The 19,660-nt window shown below is 48.7% G+C and overlaps 1 protein-coding gene across 2 annotated transcripts in view; it reads left to right on the top strand.

The window, feature by feature from the left end:
- CRTC3 (CREB regulated transcription coactivator 3) overlaps nt 1-19,660 on the top strand; it is a 62,603-nt gene that overhangs the window by 4,447 nt on the left and 38,496 nt on the right. For both annotated transcript variants that reach the window (XM_090263699.1, XM_090263698.1), the window contains exon 2: nt 4,375-4,473. In XM_090263699.1, the coding sequence (XP_090119825.1) occupies nt 4,375-4,473 (99 nt within the window). The remainder of the gene's footprint in view (nt 1-4,374; nt 4,474-19,660) is intronic.

Below are 19,660 nucleotides of genomic sequence, written 5' to 3'. Positions count from 1 at the left end.
CCAACATTAGATAGGGCATGTGTGTGTTCTTCAGTTTGCCACAGTCCCCACCACTCCCTGTGGTGTTCCTCATGGTGACTCCAGCCCACTTCATTATCTTCCATAGTTGGCTCTTGTAGGCATTTGAGTTTGTGACCCTTCTATAGACTGAGATGCAAAGAGGGCCTAGGAGAAGCCAAAGTGGCTCTGGCATTTAAAGGAAAGGAAGAGGACGAGAGGAGGGGGAGGCACCAGCAAAGAAGAATGAAGAGCGGGTAGGCAGAGAAGCCTGGAGGTATTATTGTTAAGAGGAGGGAATGTCGACCAGCCTAGGCCAGTGCTGCTAACTTGGTCTAACATGATAAGGACATGTCCTTTGGTCTACGAGTCATGTGAAGGTCACTGGTAACCGTGGTGAGAGCCAGCGCATTCACAGGCTGCTGGCTGGAAGGGAGGTTGTAGGCACTGAGGACTGAATGGGAGAAAGTGGAGACAGGGTTGGGAACTTGTTCAAGAGGTTCCGCTTTGAAGGACAACTTGTAGTGTTGAGAAACCACAGGATAAACTCAGCACGTCAACCTGGAGCGTTAATTGGGCTTGAATATTTGGGGGAAAAAAAACAACTGTGTTTAGATTCAAACAAACAAGCATTAGCTATGTTACAGAGTAGGGGGGGCCTCAGAGAGAGGGGACTAGAAAGAGCAAGAGCGGCTAAGAATTGAGCAGTATGTTTTCGCCAGGCACTGTACTGACCCCTTTACGTTCATTACCTCATGCAGTTCTCACGGTGACCCTATGGAGTATGTTTCTAGAATGTTCTTCATTTTGCAGATGAGCAAGCTGAGGCTTGCGAGGTAAGGTTGCATGGCTGGTAAGTGGTAAGGCTGGGGTTTGAATCTGGCTGCCACACTTGAGTGTCTACGTATTCAGATACTTCAGAAGCATTTGTTGAAAACACCTTTCTTTCCCCATTGAATTGCTATGGCCCTTTTGTCAAAAATCAATTGGCCGTGTATGTGTGGCTCTATTTTTGGACGCTCTTCTGTTGTATTGATCTCTATATCTCTTTTTTTCACGATGGCTCAGTGCCTGGATCACTGTAGCTTTATAGTGAGTCTTGAAATGAGGTGACTTAAGTCTTCTAACACTGCTCTTTTAAAAAACTTGTATTGGCTAGGCTAGATGGTTCACATATCCATCAATTTTAGAATTATTGATTTCTATAAACAGGCCTGCTGGGATTTTGTTTGGGATTGTGTTGACTCTTAGGATACTTTTTCAAAAAGGAACTAGTGAGGATTGGCTCTCGTTTCGTATAGACATTGAAGGAAATTGCACTAAAGTGTGTGACTGTAGTCAAGAGGTTGCTAACTTGAGTTCCAGGGTAAGGCAGGTAGGGGAAGTGAGCGCAGGGATGAGGAATGAGATGCAAATGGCAGCTGCTCTCAGGCCCAGCGAGGAGCTGGTCAGACAGGAGAACCTGAGCCTGGCTAAGGGGGCCTTCACTTCTCAGCTCTGTGCATCTGGCCGTGCGAGAATGTGGGTTCAGTATTGTCCGAGCTCTCAACGAAGAGAAGCTGAAAATCCAGATTTTTATACTGTCTCCCAATTTTTAAATTCTGATTTAAAACATTGAGTGAGTCAGTATTGTGGGAATCAAACAGAACTCTCCAGGCTCAATGTGGCCTCTGGCCTGCCAGTCTGGGACCTCTGCCTCAGGCTAATCATTCTTTGGTCCTCGTTTTCATCATCAGTAAGTGTGTCGGTGTTGCAGACCGTCTCTAAGGTTCTTTCTGGTTCAGTGATTCTACATCTCAAAAAAGGAAAATAGCAAAACGTCTCAAGGGTTTAGGAGGTAGTTGAAAATATCAACAATAATGATATTCTGAAAAGTTCTCCAGAGCTTTACATTTTACATACCACTTCATGCCTGTTCTTTGTGAAGTAGACAGCAGAGTAATTTTCCCAACCACATGCAGCTCCAGGTTACCAAGCCAGGTTCTCTAATTCCAAATTCATTGCTCTTTTTGCTGTAGTTCAGCCGTCTCTGAAGGCTCCAGAAGTAGGCTCTTCGAGAGGGAGGGCAGACATGGGAGACCATGAGAGGCCCTTCAGCTCGGCAGAAGGCAGGTCTCTAGTGGCACGTAGAGCTTAGCTTGGTTGAAGCGTCGATTGAGGCTGTGGGGTAAGAGTTAAAGCCTTTGTGAGAACTCTCTGAAGGCAGGAACTGTGGTACGTGTTCATCTACCGAGGCCAGTGCCGGGCACAGTACCCGACCCCCAGTTCAGGGTTTGTCGTCGTCGGCAGCCGTCCGTCTCGAGAGACGATGGTGTAGCTTCTTAAGAGTCTATCTGCACCGCCGAGAATGGCTGTGCAGTCCGACTCGGGAGTGACACGGTATCTGTCTCCTCCCGTGTTGGATCGACATCTTGCGATGACGCTGGAGTGTCCTCTCCAGTGAAGCTGAAGCTACAGAGCCTGGGCAGGGTGATATGGAGGGTCTGCTGTTGCCCATGCAGCAGACCCCCCCTCTCTTCGCAGCTGAAGGGTCCAAGGGAAAGACGGAGTCAATACAGCTTGGCTTCAGGTGCGTCGCAGGAGTTGCCGGTGTTGACTCCAACGTCAAACCGCCTTAGGGACTCCGGCTCCGGATTTTCTGTCGGGGTTTACTCCCTTAGCCTTTCCCCTGAAGAGGTATGCCGCAAGGCAGCGGAGGTTTTTTGGAGTCAGAGTTTTCCTTCTCTGTCAGGGTTTGTATGTGAGTGAATAAATGCAAGAATTGATGGAAGAAGGAGTCAAAGGCTTTAGACCAAGAGGGGTGAGAATTTCATCTAGAGCATTTCAAGGACACAGAGTCAAGTGCTTCAGGTAAGTGCTCTGAGAACGTTAAATCAAAGGCTGAGACTCGGTTCTTACAGTTAGGCCGATGGGTGGGAAAGCCCAGCCACCATGTCCTTCTTTCCTCTGACTCTCAGATCTGGTTTTTGATAACTAGGACATCTCGCAGGGGACTATGTTTGAGAAATCAAATTCTGTGGGTATAAGGAAATTGTATGCCTCCAATACTTCCAGACAGATACAAGTCCTTATCTTCTGGAGATGCATGTTAAAAAAAGATGGATCAAGAGTAGACATAAGTTGGAAGGAAGCTGAAGCCGGAAGATGGCTACATAAGGTTTTGTATATATTTGGAAGTTTTCATAATAAATGTGAAAACAAAAAATCAAAGAGCTTCATAGGCTCAGCAATGCTTTTGGTCAACCAAACTCCACTATTCTCTGAGCTTGTCAATAGTACGATCATTGAGGGAGAAATTTAATAAAAGGGGGGGGGTATGGCAGATATAAGAAAGAATGTGGGTTTTGAGTTAGACAGCCGTAGCTCGGCTTCCTGTAGCTTCAGGACCTTGCGCAAGTCTCTGAACTTCCGCAAGTCTGGGTCTCCAGGTCTGTAAAGTGGGATGATGCCGGCTCCCTTGGTGGCTGTGGCGAGGGGGAGAATGAAGTGGGCCACAGAGACTCAGATCTGGTAGTTCTTTACATTAGACAAAGAGAGGGTGTCATGAAAGGGTAAGCATCTGCCTTGGGGTTCCCATCTACCCTTTCTTCCCAGAATGGATTATAAGTGCCAAGGATTGTATAACCACAGAGGTAATTTATTATTTTAGAAAGAGAGCTCTTAAAGACCAAATTGGACCACTTTGGGGTTTACAAGAACTGTAACTGGTTTGTTGCCTTTTGAAAAATAAAGCAAGGAAAAACTTGCAAAAGAAAGGCATATAAAACAGTGGAATACCATTGTATACCTGTGGCATTGGCCTCCTTCCGTACCCCAATTAAGGATCATATCCAATGTTGCTGGGGTTTCCGGTGAAACTTTTCTTGTGTCTGCATTGGCGCACCCTTTGGGCAATGTGTGCTGAGAGCCATTGAAAGGCCTGTACCCAGAGACTTAGTAACCCCTCTTTGGAATGTGTCCTTTGGAAATAATTCAGAAGAAATGTTATGTTGCCATCAAATAGGATTGGGTCCTATACCTGTGTTATGATGACAGCCGTGCAGTCATTACACAGAAAGGGACCGGGAAAGAGCTTGGAGAAGGGAGAACGGCTGTGTCGTGGGCTCGTACACAGGGGTTTAGTTCTTCTTCGAGAAACCCTGTATTGCCGTTAAAGCTCGCGCCCGCACGCCTACACGTGCGACAGTGCCGTACTCTGATGACGCACAGGGCATGTGGAACATCGGTAAATTCTTTCCAAAAATAGACTCATCAAAAACCACCAAGCACCGGAAACCCGACAGTTTTAAGTGGAGAAGAAATTGAAACCAAGACTTTGATGCTTCCTCCAGCGCTTTGCTGTCATCTCTCAAAGGCTTGAAATCTCTTTGTTTCCAGGTTCAATTTCAGAAGCTTCAGCAGCTGCGCCTGACGCAGTACCACGGCGGGTCCTTGCCGAACGTGAGCCAGCTGCGGAGCAGCGCCTCCGAGTTTCAGGTACCGCTGGGTGTTTACTTCTGCAAGCCGAGTGGACTGTAAAGAGTTAGGCAGATGATTCTTAAAAAGAGCAGATCTCGGAGGATCAACCTGGGCTAGATGCAGCTCACCAGCGTTCTCCTCCTGAGTTTCTGCAGCGTGGCTTCCCGGCGGCCCGAGGCAGCGCTGCCCAGCAGGGACGTAGCACGCGCCACAGACGTGGTGTGATTGGCGCTTCTCAGTAGCCACAGTAAAGAATGAATTTTATTTTAGTAATTTAAATAATTATTTAACTTAGTATATCCAAAATATTATTATTTCAACATATAATCCATATAAAAAACAGGAATGAGATATTTCACATTCTTTATTTTTTTGTATGAAGTGTTTGAAATCTGGTGTGTATACTATGCTGAGAACACATCTCTGTGTGGACTAGCCGGACTTTACTATGTTCGGTGCCCAGTTTCTGCCACATTGGAGGGCGCAGACCTAAGGCGCAAACCAGCGGTCTCGGTTGCCATAGGTGCTTTCATCATGCTGTTGCACCTGTTAGCTCCCGAAGGCTGCTCTCACCAAGTGCCGTAAACTGGGTGACTGAGGACAACAGACGTGTATGTGTTCCCTCCCAGTCCTGAGGCTGGAAGTCCGAAATCAGTGTCCGCAGGCCATGTCCTCCCAAGGCTGTAGGGGACGATCCTCTTCTAGCTTCTGTTGGCGGCTGCCAGTGCTTGGCGTCCCTCATCTGCCTCCCCTGCATATGACCTTCTCCCTGTTTGTCTGTCTGTGTTCACGTCTCCCTCTCCCTTCTCTGATAAAGACACCAGTCATTGGATCTAGGGCCCACTCTGGTCCAGTATGATCTCATCCTAACTTGATTACCTCTGTGAAGAGTCTCTTCCCCAGATTCTCAAGGTCACATTCACAGGCACTTGGCATTAGGACTTAAATGTGTCTTTGTTGGGGGACATAATTCAACCCACTCCGGTACATTTATCAGTAGTTTGTTTCTTTCTTATTGCTGAGTAGTATTCCACTGCATGGCGGTGCTACAGTTTGTTTGGCTCCTCATCGGTTGGTGGGCACTTGGCTTGTTTCCACCTTTTGGCAATTGTGAGTAAAGATATTGTAGACGTTCATACCCAGGTTTTGTGTGAACACCTACTAGTGGAAGTGCTGCCTCATATGGTAAGTATGTATTTTATCTGGTTTTACAAAATGGTTCTGTTGTTTTGCATTCCCACCAGCAATGTGTCAGGGCTCCAGGACCTGCCTTCTCTCTCCAGCACCTGGTTTTTCAGCTTTTTAAAATTGTGGTGAAGAACACAACATAAAATTTACCGTCTTAACCATTTTACAGTATAAGTTCAGTAGTGTTAAGTAGATTCACAGTGTAGCACACCATCCTCCAGAACTTTTCCATCTTACAGAAATGAAACTCTGTGCCTGTTAAATACCAACCCCCATGCCCATTCCCCAGCCCCCGGCAGCCACTGTTCTGCTTCCTGTCTCTGAATTCGACCCCTCATGTAAGTGAAATCATGCAGTACCGGTCTTCTTTTGATTGGCTATTTCACTTAGCATGATGTGCTCAAGGTTCTTCCATGTGTAGCACATGACAGGATTTCCTTCCTTTTTAAGGCTGAATAATATTCCATTTTGGTATGAATCATATTTTGTTTATCTGTTTGTCCATTGGTGTGCACTTGGGTTGCTTCCTCCTCTTGGCTATTGTGAATAATGCTGCTGTGTACGTGGGAGAGTAGGCATCTCTTCCAGAACATGACTTCAATTCCTTTCGTTGTATCCCCAGAAGTGGGATTGCTGGGTTTTATGGTAATTCTATTTTTAATTTTCTGAGGAACTCCCAAACTGTTTTCCACAGTTGCTACACCATTTCACATTCTCAGCAACACTGTGCAAGAGTTCTGATGTGTCCACACTGTCATCATCATCAGCACTTGTTATTTTCTGGTTTTTTATGTTTTTATTTTTTATATGTTAGTCATCCTAATGGGCGTGAGGTGATGGTATTTCATATTTTAAGTTTTGGTCCTTCTAACACATGTGTAGTGCTATCTCACAGTGGTTTTCGTTGGCATTTTCTTAGTGACTGATAGTGTTAAACACCTTCTAGTGCTTCTGGGCCCTGCTCGTGTCTTCTCTGAGGCGTCTCTTCAGACCTTTTGCCCAGTTTTCAAGTTCAGTTCATTTTCTTATTACTGTAGAGTTCTTTATATATTTTGGATACAATTTCTTTATCTGATATGTATTTTGAAAATATGTTCTCCCAGCCTGTGACTTATCTTTTCATTTTCTTAACAGAAGTCTTGAAGAGCAGATGTTTTAAATTTTGATGAAGTCCATCTTATCATTTTGTTCTTTTATGATTTATGCCTTTTGTGTCTTTTCTAAGAATTCTTTGCTTAACTCAGGATCAAGAAGTTGTTTTCTTCTGTGTGTTCATCTAGAAGTTTATAGTTTTAGGTTTTACACTTAAGTAATTTCAGGTTAATTTTTAAATGAAGTACAAAGTATGGGCTGAGGATCACTGTTTTTGTATATGGATGTTGACTTGTTCCTGCACCAGTTGTTGAGAAGACTTTTCCCTGTGGAATTGCCTGGGCAATTTTGTTGAAAATCATTTGACCATATGAGCGTGGGTCTGCTTCCTGCCTGCGTCTTCTGTCTGTCATTTTGCTAACTGCTGGCTGGATCGCCAGTCTTTACAAGAAGGCTAGGAGTCAGGCAGGGGGAGACCCAGCTTTGTTTCTTTTCGAAGTTGTCTTGCTTGTGTTAGTTTCTTTGCTTATCCATAAAATTTTAGAATTAGCTTGTTGGTTTCTATAAAAAAAAAAGTCTGCTGGGATTTTAAATGGGTTGTATTGAGTCTGTAGAACAGGTTGGGGAGAATTGATTGCTTAATAATACTGAGCTTTCTAATCCATGAACATGGTACAGAGCACAGGTTTTGATTCAAATTAAGTCGCTTATAATTATTTATTTAAACACAGTCCGCTTCCTTTTATGTTTTAGATCACTTGTTATTTTACTCGATCTTTACTACAACATCAGTTGCTAAACATAATATTATTTTAATATTGGTTAAAGACCAGTTTTCTATCCTCACAGAAGATCTAAAAGCACATTCTTCCCCTATAACCCTCTGGGCCTTATCAGAGAACACAGACTAATCAGATGAATAAACCAAAACAAGCTTTTCAATCTGCCTTGTGATAATCCTTTGCAAGGGGCCAGACATCAGTCAGCAGTGGCTGGGGTCACAGCCCTCCTATCTCCAGACTGGGCCTGGCCTTTGGGCCTCAGAGGACAAGCGGAGGAAGTGGGCATTATCTTCTTCTCTGGGAGCTTGGGCTGCCTCTTCTGGGTAGGGGCGGATCACAGTTCCCTAGCCCATCCCAGCCTGCAGAACAGCTAGGGCACCTGCTGCCTGGGTGGCATGGAGGTCAGCTATGGAGAGAGGGACAGAGGGCGTCTCCCTGCCTGGGACTCTCTGGGTATGGTCGTAGCCTATTGTAGCCTTCACGCCACCTACCTTGTCCCTTCCAGTTACTCCACTAAAACCAAATCACACTTTATACATTTCTGCTACATTTGAACAAAATTGTGTCATTTTCTTTATAACTGTTTATGAGTTTTCACTGGTGTAGGGAACAATCTGGTGGCCAAAGGGAGAAAGCCCTGTCGCATGGCAGTGAGCCTAGAACGGCGACTTCCTGGGGCCTGCCACCAACTTGCGTGCGTGGGTGTGCGGAGGCTGGGAGTCTGCGCAGCAGGTGCGTAAACGAAGCAAAACTTACCCACCAACGCCAGTGGCTTTTCTTTGCTGCCTCTTCTTTTAAAATTTTAAGATTCTTTTTAAAAAAGAAAGAAAGAAATGGCCAAAAATATGTCAGTTAAGCTCAAACAAATGGAAAACATAAGTCGCAATATTAACTTCAAAATACTGCCAGTACTAATAGCCAACGTTTATTGACTGCGTGGTTGTGCCAGGCGCTGCAGTAAGCCCTCTGCCCAGATTATTTAATCTTCCCAAAAAATACTGGGTCGGTAGATGTACTTGGTCATTGTCATAGCGTTATTTGGCTTTTATATGATGCAATAACATAGCAACAAATGACAAAAAACCAAAACTAGTAAAATATCCTAAACGTAGACAAAGGAGGGTGATATTATGAACAAGTCAGAATTACTATGGACAAAAGTTTACTCTCCATAATGTGTTCTCTAAAAAGGCAAGATCCTTGCCATTCCGCCTTTCACCCTTGAGCAGCTTCTTAGCAGAAAGTCCAGCCGTGGCCGCGTAACGGCGTGCCAGCTGTTGAGGGCTGCTTCTTTGAACGTCAGCCACACACTTCGTAAGTAGCACACAGACACCGTCACGCATGACCCGGACCACCTTCACCCTCTGAGCTCCGCCGGGCTCCCGGGCTCCTCGCCGCATCCGCATGAGCAAACGGACCCTGGGAGGGGTTTGTGTTCTCTTGCTCCCTGCCTCTGAGAGAGGAATCAACTGCTCTTCCTTTTCAGTTCTCATTAATTGGTAGATAGATAAATAATAAATAAATTCAGCAAATGTTTCTTGAGAGCCTTCTGTGGTGGCAGAAATATAGTATTCCTGTGTGAGTACAGGGAACATCGAGCAGTGGGTAAACCGGCCCTCCGCAGAAGACCATGGCCCAGTTAGTCCTCGTTTAACTCCGGCAGCTCTGTGTCCCGAGGCGGGGTCCGTGGCCTCTCAGAGACTAACCCCCAGTGGTTATGTCTTGAGTCACAGATGAATCTTCACAGGGACATCAACATAGCCTCTTGTGCCGGGTATTGGTCTTCAGAAATTCTGTCTATCTCGACGTTCAGCTCCCAGCTCATATTTCCCAACTGTCCTTCCTCCATCTTTTGGCTCCTGGAGTTTTGGTAGCAACTTGCAAGGTGACCTTGCCCTGAGCCCCGGCCTCCCCCGGCTGCTGCCCAGGATGCGGCTGTGCTGCCCTGAGACTTGGCCTCGCGTCCTCACTGCCCCGCTCTCTGGGCCTGTGGTCCTGGGCGTTTTTCCGCCTCCCTGCGCCCACTTTTCCCGTGTAGGACAGGGCTAATAGTAATTGTCCGTAGGATAAACTGAGTAACGGGGCGGCGCAGAGGCACTGGCCAAGGGGCTGGGGAGCTGGGCGAGTTAAGGGAACCAGGGTGGAGAGGTAACTGATTCCTTCTCAGGCCACTAGCTAAGTTCTGTTTGTGGAGGCCCATTCGTCAGACGCTGTGGCTTTTGTGGCCTAGTCATCTGCTCAGAACTGAAAAGTGAGAGGGAATTTTGTTCCCAAGGTCATAACCCTTAGCCAGCCCTGGTCTTGGGTACAGCCTGCTCCCGGCCAGCCCTGAAACAATACGCTTCTATCCCAGCGCTGTCAGATATAACGAGTGACCTTGGGCTTCTGCATGAGGCTTAGAAGACCACATTTACAAATCTTGTCCACGTGCGTTACTTCCAGGAAAGGTTTTCTCCGAATACTAATATCTACTTTATGTTATGTCTTAGCTTCTTTCTCAGAGAACGACACTTTCCTGACCTTGTCCCTAAATTCTGTTTAGGAGTCCATACCTCCCAAGCCATGTGCACTTTGCAGCTGTGATTCTTTTACTGTCTCTGTGTTTCATTTGCTCACTGGTCTGCCTTTGATACTGACTTCCAGCAGCATCTTGTCTTCTGCCCGAGGAAGTGGTGAGAATCACAGAAAGTCAGGGGCTGACTTAATAGCACTGGAATGTGTGTCTATTCCAAAAGAGGAGCTGCGACCAAGAATGTGGTTGTCATATTTTTAATGCATATTTGAGTAGCCCTTTCCTCGTCCTTTGGCTCTGCCCATATGTGTTGAATAGAAGCCGTACAGAATGAAAGGAAAAAGTGGGCAACCCATGAGTTTCTGGTTGTCGGGAATAAAGGTCTTTGAAATGATGGAAGCGGTGAGGAGACACTGGCCCCATGCACTGAATTAGGAACATCTGCCTCCATGAGAACTTGAGCGAGAGAGCTGGAATATTGACATGCTGCTTCTGCCTTTCACATGCTCCCCATTAGTCAGGGTGGTGTGGACCTTCCAGCGGTGCTTTAAAAGGCTGATGTACCCCATTAATTCCAAGGTTCTGAGCCAGGGACGTTGGAAGAGACGGGAACTTCTCCTAAGAAGTCCGTCCTGTAAGTAAAACCGGTGGTCTTTCTGAAAAGAAATACCACGAGGACTCATGTGCCAACATATGTTTTGTTTTAAAATAAAGCCTTTGGGGCAGTTCTGAGGTGGCAGAGTATGTTGGCCAAAAGGTCCGACTCAGTTCAAATCCAGCCTCTGCCACGTCCCGGCCCCATGGGCGAATCACTTACCAGCTCTCTGCCTCTTTCCTCCCCTGTGAAGTGAGGATGGGAGCGGTGGCAGTAGCAGGTCCTGCTGGGAGGGATGAATGAGGTCATGTGTGTGACACTCAGAGCAGCGCCTGGCACGGGCGAGCCGTTAGAGGTGCTTCTCCTCTATCTCGGCACTGTTACCACTCCCCACTCCTGCCGCCACCACCTCGGGGCCCCAGCTGCACCCTGGGCTTTGTCACGGTCCCGGCTTGAGGTTGAGCTCTGCCACCTACCAGCTGGGTGTCCTGTGTAAGTCTGACAGCAAAGATATTTAACCTAACAAAATTGTTGACTCTGATTGACTTGAATTACCTTAACTACAGGAGGTCCTCAGCCTTTGCAAGTCTAACATTACAAGTGTTGACTATTCAAGAATGACTCCAAAGTTCATGACATAAGTCGTTTGCATATTTACTGAAGCACAAATTTTAATCACAGGGGCCTTGTGGCTGGTGTGCAGAGCCACGTGCCCTGGCTGGTGAGTGACCGAGGTTGCCTAGCCCGCGCTGCGCTGTGGCTTCGTGTCCCCTGCAGTACCTCTCATATATTACTTTGCATTAAAAAAAATTTTTTTTAATATAGAGAACTTTCATCACAACTGAAAAGGCCATTAATTTATGGGGCACAAATATGCATAGGAAATGTATGGCTGTCAGAGAAATGCGACTCAAGAGAAACCAAGAGTCTGTATAGATATTTCCATATTAACGGAAGTGAAGGTTAGCAAAGGTCTACTACTTTCTGATTCCTTGGTAGTATGTATTAACCTGTCATTCCTAGAAAGTAAATTTAATTTCATTGTTAGTGCCAGCTACAGAAATGATTCTCTTTATAATAAATCATGAAATGATTATACATATCTTTATAATAATATATAAAAATAAATACACTAATTAAATCATCAGACAGTGAACTGCTACAGATATTTCCCCCTTACTTGCTTTAAATTTTAAAGGCGTTTGTTGTGTTTTGGTGGGCATGCCTTATACCCGGGCTAGGAAAGAAGGAGTGTAGGGAGCAATGACATCAGCGTCCAGGAGCCTGAGAACAGACTTAGCACAGGAGACACTGCTTAGCTCAGTCATAACCGAGCCCCCCGCCTGGCAGCCCCAACCTCCCGGTCTCAGAGCAGCTCCGGTCGCTTTCTCTCCCTTTGGAGACAGTGTGGAGGTGGCCTCTGGTCTGGCCCCCAGAATATTTTTTGCTTTTATTTCACAGTCCGCTGGCAAACTAGTGCCCCAACTTCCTGTCCCAGGACCCGCCTTTTGCCCCGTCTTGGAGGGACTCGGGTTTCCGCACGCCCAGGCTTTTCATGTGGTGACCTGGCCTTGTGGCCCTGCCTAGTGTGACCTGGCCTTGTGGCCCTGCCCAGTGTGTCAGAGGCCTCCACGCTGTGCCGACATCACCCCGATGCCTCGGCAGCGGTGCAGACGGGCTCAGGGCTGTGTGGTTTCTGGCTTCTCGTGGAGCCTTTCCCAGGCCATGGGGCCTCTTGGCCGCTGGCTAGCCAGCCTCTTGCCTGTCGCTAGGACACAGCCTGTCTGAGCCAGAGGGCCCGAGGCGGCCGCTCACTCTCTCGTTTGGCCTCAAGTCACCATTGTTGGCCTTGTGCCTCAGCTCCGATAACTGGACTTTTGTCTGGTTCGTGGGTGCCAGAATCCCATGGTAACCTGCCTCCTACCCCAGTGCCTTGTTTTTATCAGCCTCCGTCCCAGGGACTGGAGTCCTGCCCTAGAATACAGTGACCAGCGCGCTTCCCTGATGGCAGCTGCCTGCCTCACCTCTGATCGGATTCCAGCGTGCCCAGCTTCCCCCCAACGGGCAGCGCCTGCAGGCAGGGAGCCTCCGCCCTGGACCCCGTCTCCGCAAACGCAGCTCCGTTCTTCAGTTCCTCAGGCCGCGACCTCAGTCCCCCTCAATTGCTCCCATCCTCGCCCACCCCACCGCCGAGCCTTCAGCAAATCCTCGGCTTTCCATTAGAGCACGTCCAGACTCTGAGCCCCTGCCATCTCGGCCCTGGACTCCTGCCCTGGCCTCTGACTGGTCTCCCGGCTTTTGTCCTTCTCCCCTTTCAGCTATTCTTGACACGGCCGTCCTAGTGATCCTTTTAAAATATGAGCCAGATTATATCACGTCTCTTTTCACAGTCCTCACAGCTCCCCACCTCACTCGGTGTCCGGCTGGGGCACGAAGGGCCCTCTATGGCCCCGGCGACTTACTTCCCTGCTCTCACGTACAACACAGCTGCCCAGTCCCTTCCCCGCTCTCCTGCAGCCACCCTCGCCTTCTTCTCTGCTCCCGGGACCCTTCCTAGGGCCTCTCTGGCAGGACTGTGCTCCCCCCAGGGGTCCGAAGGCCTCCTCACTTCTCTGAGCTCCGTGTTCGGTTATCTCCCAGCAGTGCGGCCTGCCCTCTAAAATCGCGCCCCTCTGCCTTCTGTCCTGCTTATTTCTTGGCTTTCTCACTCCTCGGTGTACTGTATGTTCCTCTTTATTTATCTTATTTATATTTTGTCTACTTCATTAAAATGTAAGTGCCACGAGGGCAAGGGCACTGTGGCTCACTGGGCCTGTCCCGAGTCTGGAGCGGGAGCCGGAGCATGAGTTCATGACTGTGCGCTGAGTGAATGGGTCAGACATTTGAATGCGTACCGGGGTCAGCGCTGTTCCGAGCGCTTGGTGTACAGCATCTCCTCCCGGTCTCGCAGCAGCTCTGCGTCCTGGGACTGCTTGGTTCCCGCTGTGCCTGTGAGAAAGCCGAGCCTGACGAGGGAGCTTAACTGACTTGACCAAGAGCGTCTGAGCAATGACACGGATATTCTGAGAGGGCAGCGTGTCGGAGCCAGCAGAGACTTTGTTACAAGCCTATGTGCTTCCAGGGCCCAGCTCTGTCAGCTAGTGGCGGAGTTAAGACCTCTTCGGGCTTTAGTTTCCTCAGTTATAAAATATGGACAGTGATTCTCGCTCTTAGAAGGGTTGCGTGAGGGCAGGGGTGTGGTACTTCCATTCATATTTTCCTGATTGCTGATGAGGGTGACAGTTGTTTTGCGTATTTATTGGCCATTCAGATTTCTTCTTCTGTGAATTTCCTGTTCATAACCGTTGCCCGGTTTTCTTTCTTTTCCTTATAAAGTTGCAGAAAGTTCTTTGAACAGTAGACATAGCTGTTGCTCTGCGTGCCACGGTTTTCCTCACACTATCACTTCTCTTCTGATAATATTTTGGGATCTTTTATTCATGGAGCTAGAAGTGATGTCAGTGATGGACCGAGTCAGCGAGAACGTAGGTGATTCACTCAGCAAGCTTGTGCTGACCCCCAGCACCCTGAGGGAGGTCCGTCACTTAGGACGGCTCTAAATCCCGGCCGTCACTCTGCATCGCTGATGGGGGCTATCAGCTTCGGTTTTAGAAGATTTTTGAAAGTATGTAGAGCCATGTAGGCCCAAACATTTCCCAGACTTTGGCCACATACTCAGAAATTTCAAAAGAGTTCTGGAATTTATGGGTTCGCCCCAAATGATCAGGCCTGTGTTGTCTCCTCGCAGGCTTACCCCACCTTCTCCACGGCTCCCCGGCACGGCTGGGGCAGACGTCCTGGCGGGGTGAGTGCCAAGGTGGCCTCAGAAACTGGACATGTAATTCATCTGGTCCAAACTGGAGGCTCTTCTGAAAATCATGTAGCAATGTCGGGCCACCAACTCTGTGGCTCCTCAAAGGTGTGGGTGTTGCAGCTCCGGCGTGAGTCTGAATAATAAGAGGACAATGAATGAGCAGTCGCCAGGGCCCCCGTTTCACCCTTGAGATCCAGGTTTAGTCTGTGGAGGTGTCTTGCCCGAGAACTGTCTGGGAAGCTATTTGGGGGGTCAACACATTGAGTCTCTCCAAACCTTTAATGCCACACAAGTTCTTGCTCTGAAAAAGCAGCTTCAATAAATCTCTCCCATATATCTCTGCAGCCTGCCATCCAGGGCAGGAAAATGAGCACAGCTCTCCCGCTCTGCCTCGGAGCCTCAGCTGGAGACCAGGAGTGTGGTGGGACCTGACGGCCGGTGTCACCGCTCTCTAGCACTGGGCCCTGAGACAAGATTCGGAACCTCTCTGCCTCAGCTCACCCATCGGTGAGAGGTGGCTGCTAAATAGTACCCAAAGTTGTCGTGAGGATTAAACTAGTTAACTGCACGCACGTCTTTAGAACATATAAATCCCCAACACGTCATCATTGCTCAATACATGTTCAGAGTTCCTGCTACAAACTCTCCTGCTGTGTGAAGGGCCAGAATCAGGGCACACCAGCCTCTAACTGGACTTCAGTACATTGTTGGTACCATCTTCCCCTCTCACTGCAGGTCCCCAGTCGAGGGCTGGAGAACTAGCTTTGGCTGTTCATAAAAAGCTTCTTAAATTCCAGGTAGGCTCGTGGCATCCTGCTCATCCTTCGCTAGCTAGATGGGAACACTCCCGCTGAGAGCCTCACTGGCCGTTCCAGGGTCAGCAGGCTGGCTGCTGAGCAGCAGAGGGAAACCGCGGAGCAGACAGGCCCCGGGCAGAGCCAGGCCTGCGATTCCCTCGAATTCTGATGCCACGTTGGTTCAAATCATGTGTATGAGGAGCCGCCTCGAGCCCAGCTGCTGACTGCCGGCTCGGAACGGGAGGGGAGGCGCTGCGCTGAGCGCGGTGACTGTCTCTGACTGCACTCAGGTTCTCACAGTGTTTGGTCGTAGGACCAGCCAAAGTTTTGTTCCAATTCCCTGCAAAGTTTCACAATAGTCAGAACTGGTCCCTATGTTATGAAACAGCCCGCTTTTATACTTTAAACCTTAAAATGAAGCTTTAGTTGTTTACGATTACTTTGGACGTTTTCCAAGAGTCAGGGTAACATCTGTAGAAGATTCTGCACAGGTCTGGATGCCAGACTCCAGAGTGGGCTTCTAGCTCAAAGGCAATGGTCTGCGCTTCAAGGAACTAACTCCCTGGGTGGGGAAACTGGCAACAGCCACCGACTGGCTGACGTCTTAGCCCTTGTCTGTCTTTGCCTCCAGCCTCTCGGGGATGTGACTTCAGAGAGCTTTCCCCGCCCCATTTTTTCCTGCCACTAGTCACCAGGGCAGGCAGCACCTTCTTTTCTGCGAGCTGGCCTGTCTGCGAGGGAAGGCACGTCCCAGACACAGACCAGAGAGCTCGGCCGCGGGGACAGGGCCGTCTGGTTGCTGGGTCCCTGGCAGCTTCGTGGGGCCCGCACCCTCGAATCCTTATGCCGGCCGTCTAGTATCATTCCCCCCCGCTCTGCTGGTGCCTAAACAGTCATGTGGCGGAGTCCGCATCCGAACCCAGGGTTGTCTTCCTCAGGCCTTTGCTCTTATTTTGCAAACCAAACAACTATGGACACACAAAGTCAATTTGTTTTCAGTTAGGAAACCTGTTTTATTCTTTCTTTTCCTCCGTCCTCGGGTCTGTCCGATGCCCGGTTCAATGTGACCTTGCGTTGATTCCTTCTCTTAGATTATATTCCGCCTGTTCACTCCCTCAGCCACCTGAGAAGTCTTTTTGCTGTAGTTTAATTCCACTTTTAGTCCTTCTCTCGACTGTCTAGGAGATCTGCCCCTAGGTCAGTTAATTCTCCTGAACTGAGGTTTTCACGCTGGAGCTCGGTTGGGAAAGGCCGGCGCTGGGAGGCTGACGCGAGGATGAAACGGGGCCGGTTAACGAAGGAAAGAGCCGGATCCAGAAACTCAGAGCCAGGGAGGATGGGCCACCAGAGCAGATGTCACCACACAGTTGGATGCTCCGTTGCTGTGGGCCGCTGCGCCTGCCGGGGCACCTGCCGCCGGGGCCTGAGGGACCTGCTGCCGGAGGGCCCCCCTCAGCCTCTCGCACCTGCCATCACATCGGTTCTGAAATCGCCCAGGAGCTGCTTTCTCCCAGCCTGTGCCTGGTCAGTCTCTAAGTAGTTTGGGGGCTTAATTTAGAATGAATGAATTCAGAGCTATCACTGAAAAGGTTTGGAGCTCAGAATGAAGCAGAGAAGAGCGTTAAAGGGGAAACATTGGTGGGGAGCAAAGCACAGCCTTGGCCGGGCCGCCGCTGTAATGGGCGGCTCTGATTTGGAACAGAGATCTTTCCATGTTGACTGCTTGCCCTGGCAGATGAATCAGAATTCTTAGAACCAGAATAGACCCTGGAGCTCTTTTGATGCAATTCTCTTACTTTATTGGTCAAAAAATTGGAGGCACACAAAAAAATTACGTGATTAGCTTCGTGTTACTCAGCTCAAAAATGGCCGGTGGAGCTTCTGGTTGTCAGCAAGCACCCCGCACGGCTGGACCAGCACGTTTGCCCTTTGGTTTGGAACGCAGTGGAAAAGGAAACACACTCCTTCCTTCTTTCCTTCCCTCCTTCCAACGGTGGCCACCATTAGCATTAGTGCTGCTACCACTTCCTACCACTGGCGCTGGCGAGGTACCGAATCGGCACCATGTATCAGGCACTGTGGCCAAGCGCTTTGCACACCTTGTTTAACCTGCCCAGTCCCCCGGAGTTAGCTGCTGTTACTGTCCCCACTTACAGGGAGACCGCGGAGGCTGAGAACAATTAAGCAACTTCCCTAGACCACAGTCGTAGGTGGTCGAGCCAGAATTCAAGTCCAGGCTGTTGGATTTGGAAGTTCATGCTTGTAGCTACTAGCTGGCCTCCCGGCAATTTTTTTTCCTCCTTTTGTTGGATTACTAAAACAGAAGTATTTTCTCTGAATGCAGAAGTTGAAACCTGTTGAAGAAATTCAACCAGACTATTTCTTGAAGGAAAAGAAACCATTTCCTGATTTCTTCATTTGTGCTCGCAGCTCCCTCGCCTTCACACACAAGAGTGAAATGGAGGGAGTTTTTTGGAACTTGTGAAGCTGTTCGGAGGGCTAGAAGCTCGACCCGCCTCTCTGATGCTCCCTGCGCTACGTCTGGCCTTCAAAGCCCATGGAGGTCACCATCTCAGCCACTGAGTAAAGGCAGGCGCAAAGGCCCCAGGACTGGTCCCTGCAATTACTATAGAATTCTCGAGTCCAGTCTGCTGTTCCGACAAACCCTGTCTTGCCCATTGCCGAATCCTTGGCTCTGAAATCCTGCCTTTTAAAAACATTTCTTTTAAAAAATTATCGTTCTATTACAGTTGCCCCAGTTTTTCCTCCATTGCTCTCCACTGCCCCCCCGTCTCCCACAGTCAGTCCCCACCCTGTTGTCCATGTCCCTGGGTCTTCATACTAGCTCCTTGACTAGACCCTTCCCCTTGCTTCTCCCCTTTTTCCCTTGACCCTTTGGATTGGCTTACATTTGCCGTGGAGAGAGGAATCAGGAAATAGGAAACTCACCCGGGAAAGAGATCTCCCAGAGTGTGTTTGTTGTCACTATAAGCAGTGACACGTGAACTAAAGTAATGACGAGCCGCCATGGCAGGGTTTAGACAGCTTCCTGAGCCTTGGTTTCCTCCTCCCTAAGGTGGGGATGATAATGGCGCCGTTTCACAGGGTGCTGTGGGGCTTAAAGGGGTTGACGTATATGAAGCATCTAACATGATACCCGGAATGTTGTGAATGCCAGTAAAGGGGCTGATTATTATCGAAGGAACAATGTGATCTCTTACCCTTGGCCTCACCACTATTAGGGACAACCTCAGTGAACTTCCTAACAGTTTCTTTAGTCGTTCATGCATTATATTCATGTTCTAACACTTCTTTGTAATGATCGTTTGGGCAAAGGAATAGTAATTTTTAGAAGCGAATGCAGTAGGCTTTAAACTAAATCATTGCTTTTTAAAAAATTATAATAGCGATCCATCCTTATGAGAGTTGCACCAGTCCCGTAATTAATGAGGTACAAAGTGAAAGTCCCCGGGAGTGAGAGGCAGGGCAGGGACGAAAACGGGCCGGGGTGTGCGTAGCCTGCTGTGCACATTACTGGATTATAAAAGCAGTGATCTTTTCTTTGGCTTTTCAAAGCCTTGTTTTGACAGGGTGCAAAATGTTCCCTGACAAAAATGACTATGTCAGAAGGGTCTTGTCAAAACGTCCCCCGTGGGAATACAGCTGTGGAGCGACGGGCCTTGGGGACAGAGACGCTGGAGGAAAACAGGGCTGTGTTTGGATGGCAGGATTATAATGGCCCCCCTTCTGTGTTCCGGAGTCGTCTCTCATGTGCTTCTGTTTCTTTTGTAATGAAAGTCTAATTGGATGGATACCTATTTATTTATTTTTTTGTAGAGAGTAAAGTTTTTATTCCCTCCCCAAGAAAGGAGAGGGGCCTGGTGTGTGGAGAGAGACCCCAGCACTGAGGGGCTGGGGGGCTTTGAGCTTTTATTGAATTATAATTGGGTAAAAAGGGTAGGCACCCTGTTGTGAGGCCTCTGGGCTGCTGTTCTGATGTTATCTTCTGCCTGAGGCTGTGGGGAGTGGTCGGGTAGGCACCTGCTGTTCTTGCTCTCCAGGGATTCCCAGTCCTGGGGACCAGCGATCCCTGGCTGTGAAGCTGGGTGAGGAGGAGGCTGTCCGTGTGGCGTGTGGGGGTGCTGCGGGGGGTGGGGGGCATGCATGCTTGCGTGTGGGGGGGGGCGGGCGTGGCTCTCTCTCTGTCCCTGCCTCTGTATGTGCCCTCGGGATACTTTGTGTCTCGTGTCTCCGGGGCCTGTAAGTAATTGTTTTGCTTCAGCCTTTCTTGACTGTTATCACTGAAGAGCATCTTGCAACCGTCCTAAGGGCCATAAGGGTTGTCCTGTTGTCACATAGGCTTGGAAAAGGCAGACATCTGTGGAA

Source organism: Furipterus horrens, unplaced genomic scaffold, assembly GCF_987537825.1.
Source record: "Furipterus horrens unplaced genomic scaffold, mFurHor1.1.pri manual_scaffold_16, whole genome shotgun sequence".
NCBI classification, from domain to species: Eukaryota; Metazoa; Chordata; class Mammalia; order Chiroptera; family Furipteridae; genus Furipterus; species Furipterus horrens.
The sequence above is the reverse complement of the archived record's forward strand: the minus strand, read 5'-3'. Positions and strand labels throughout refer to the sequence as shown.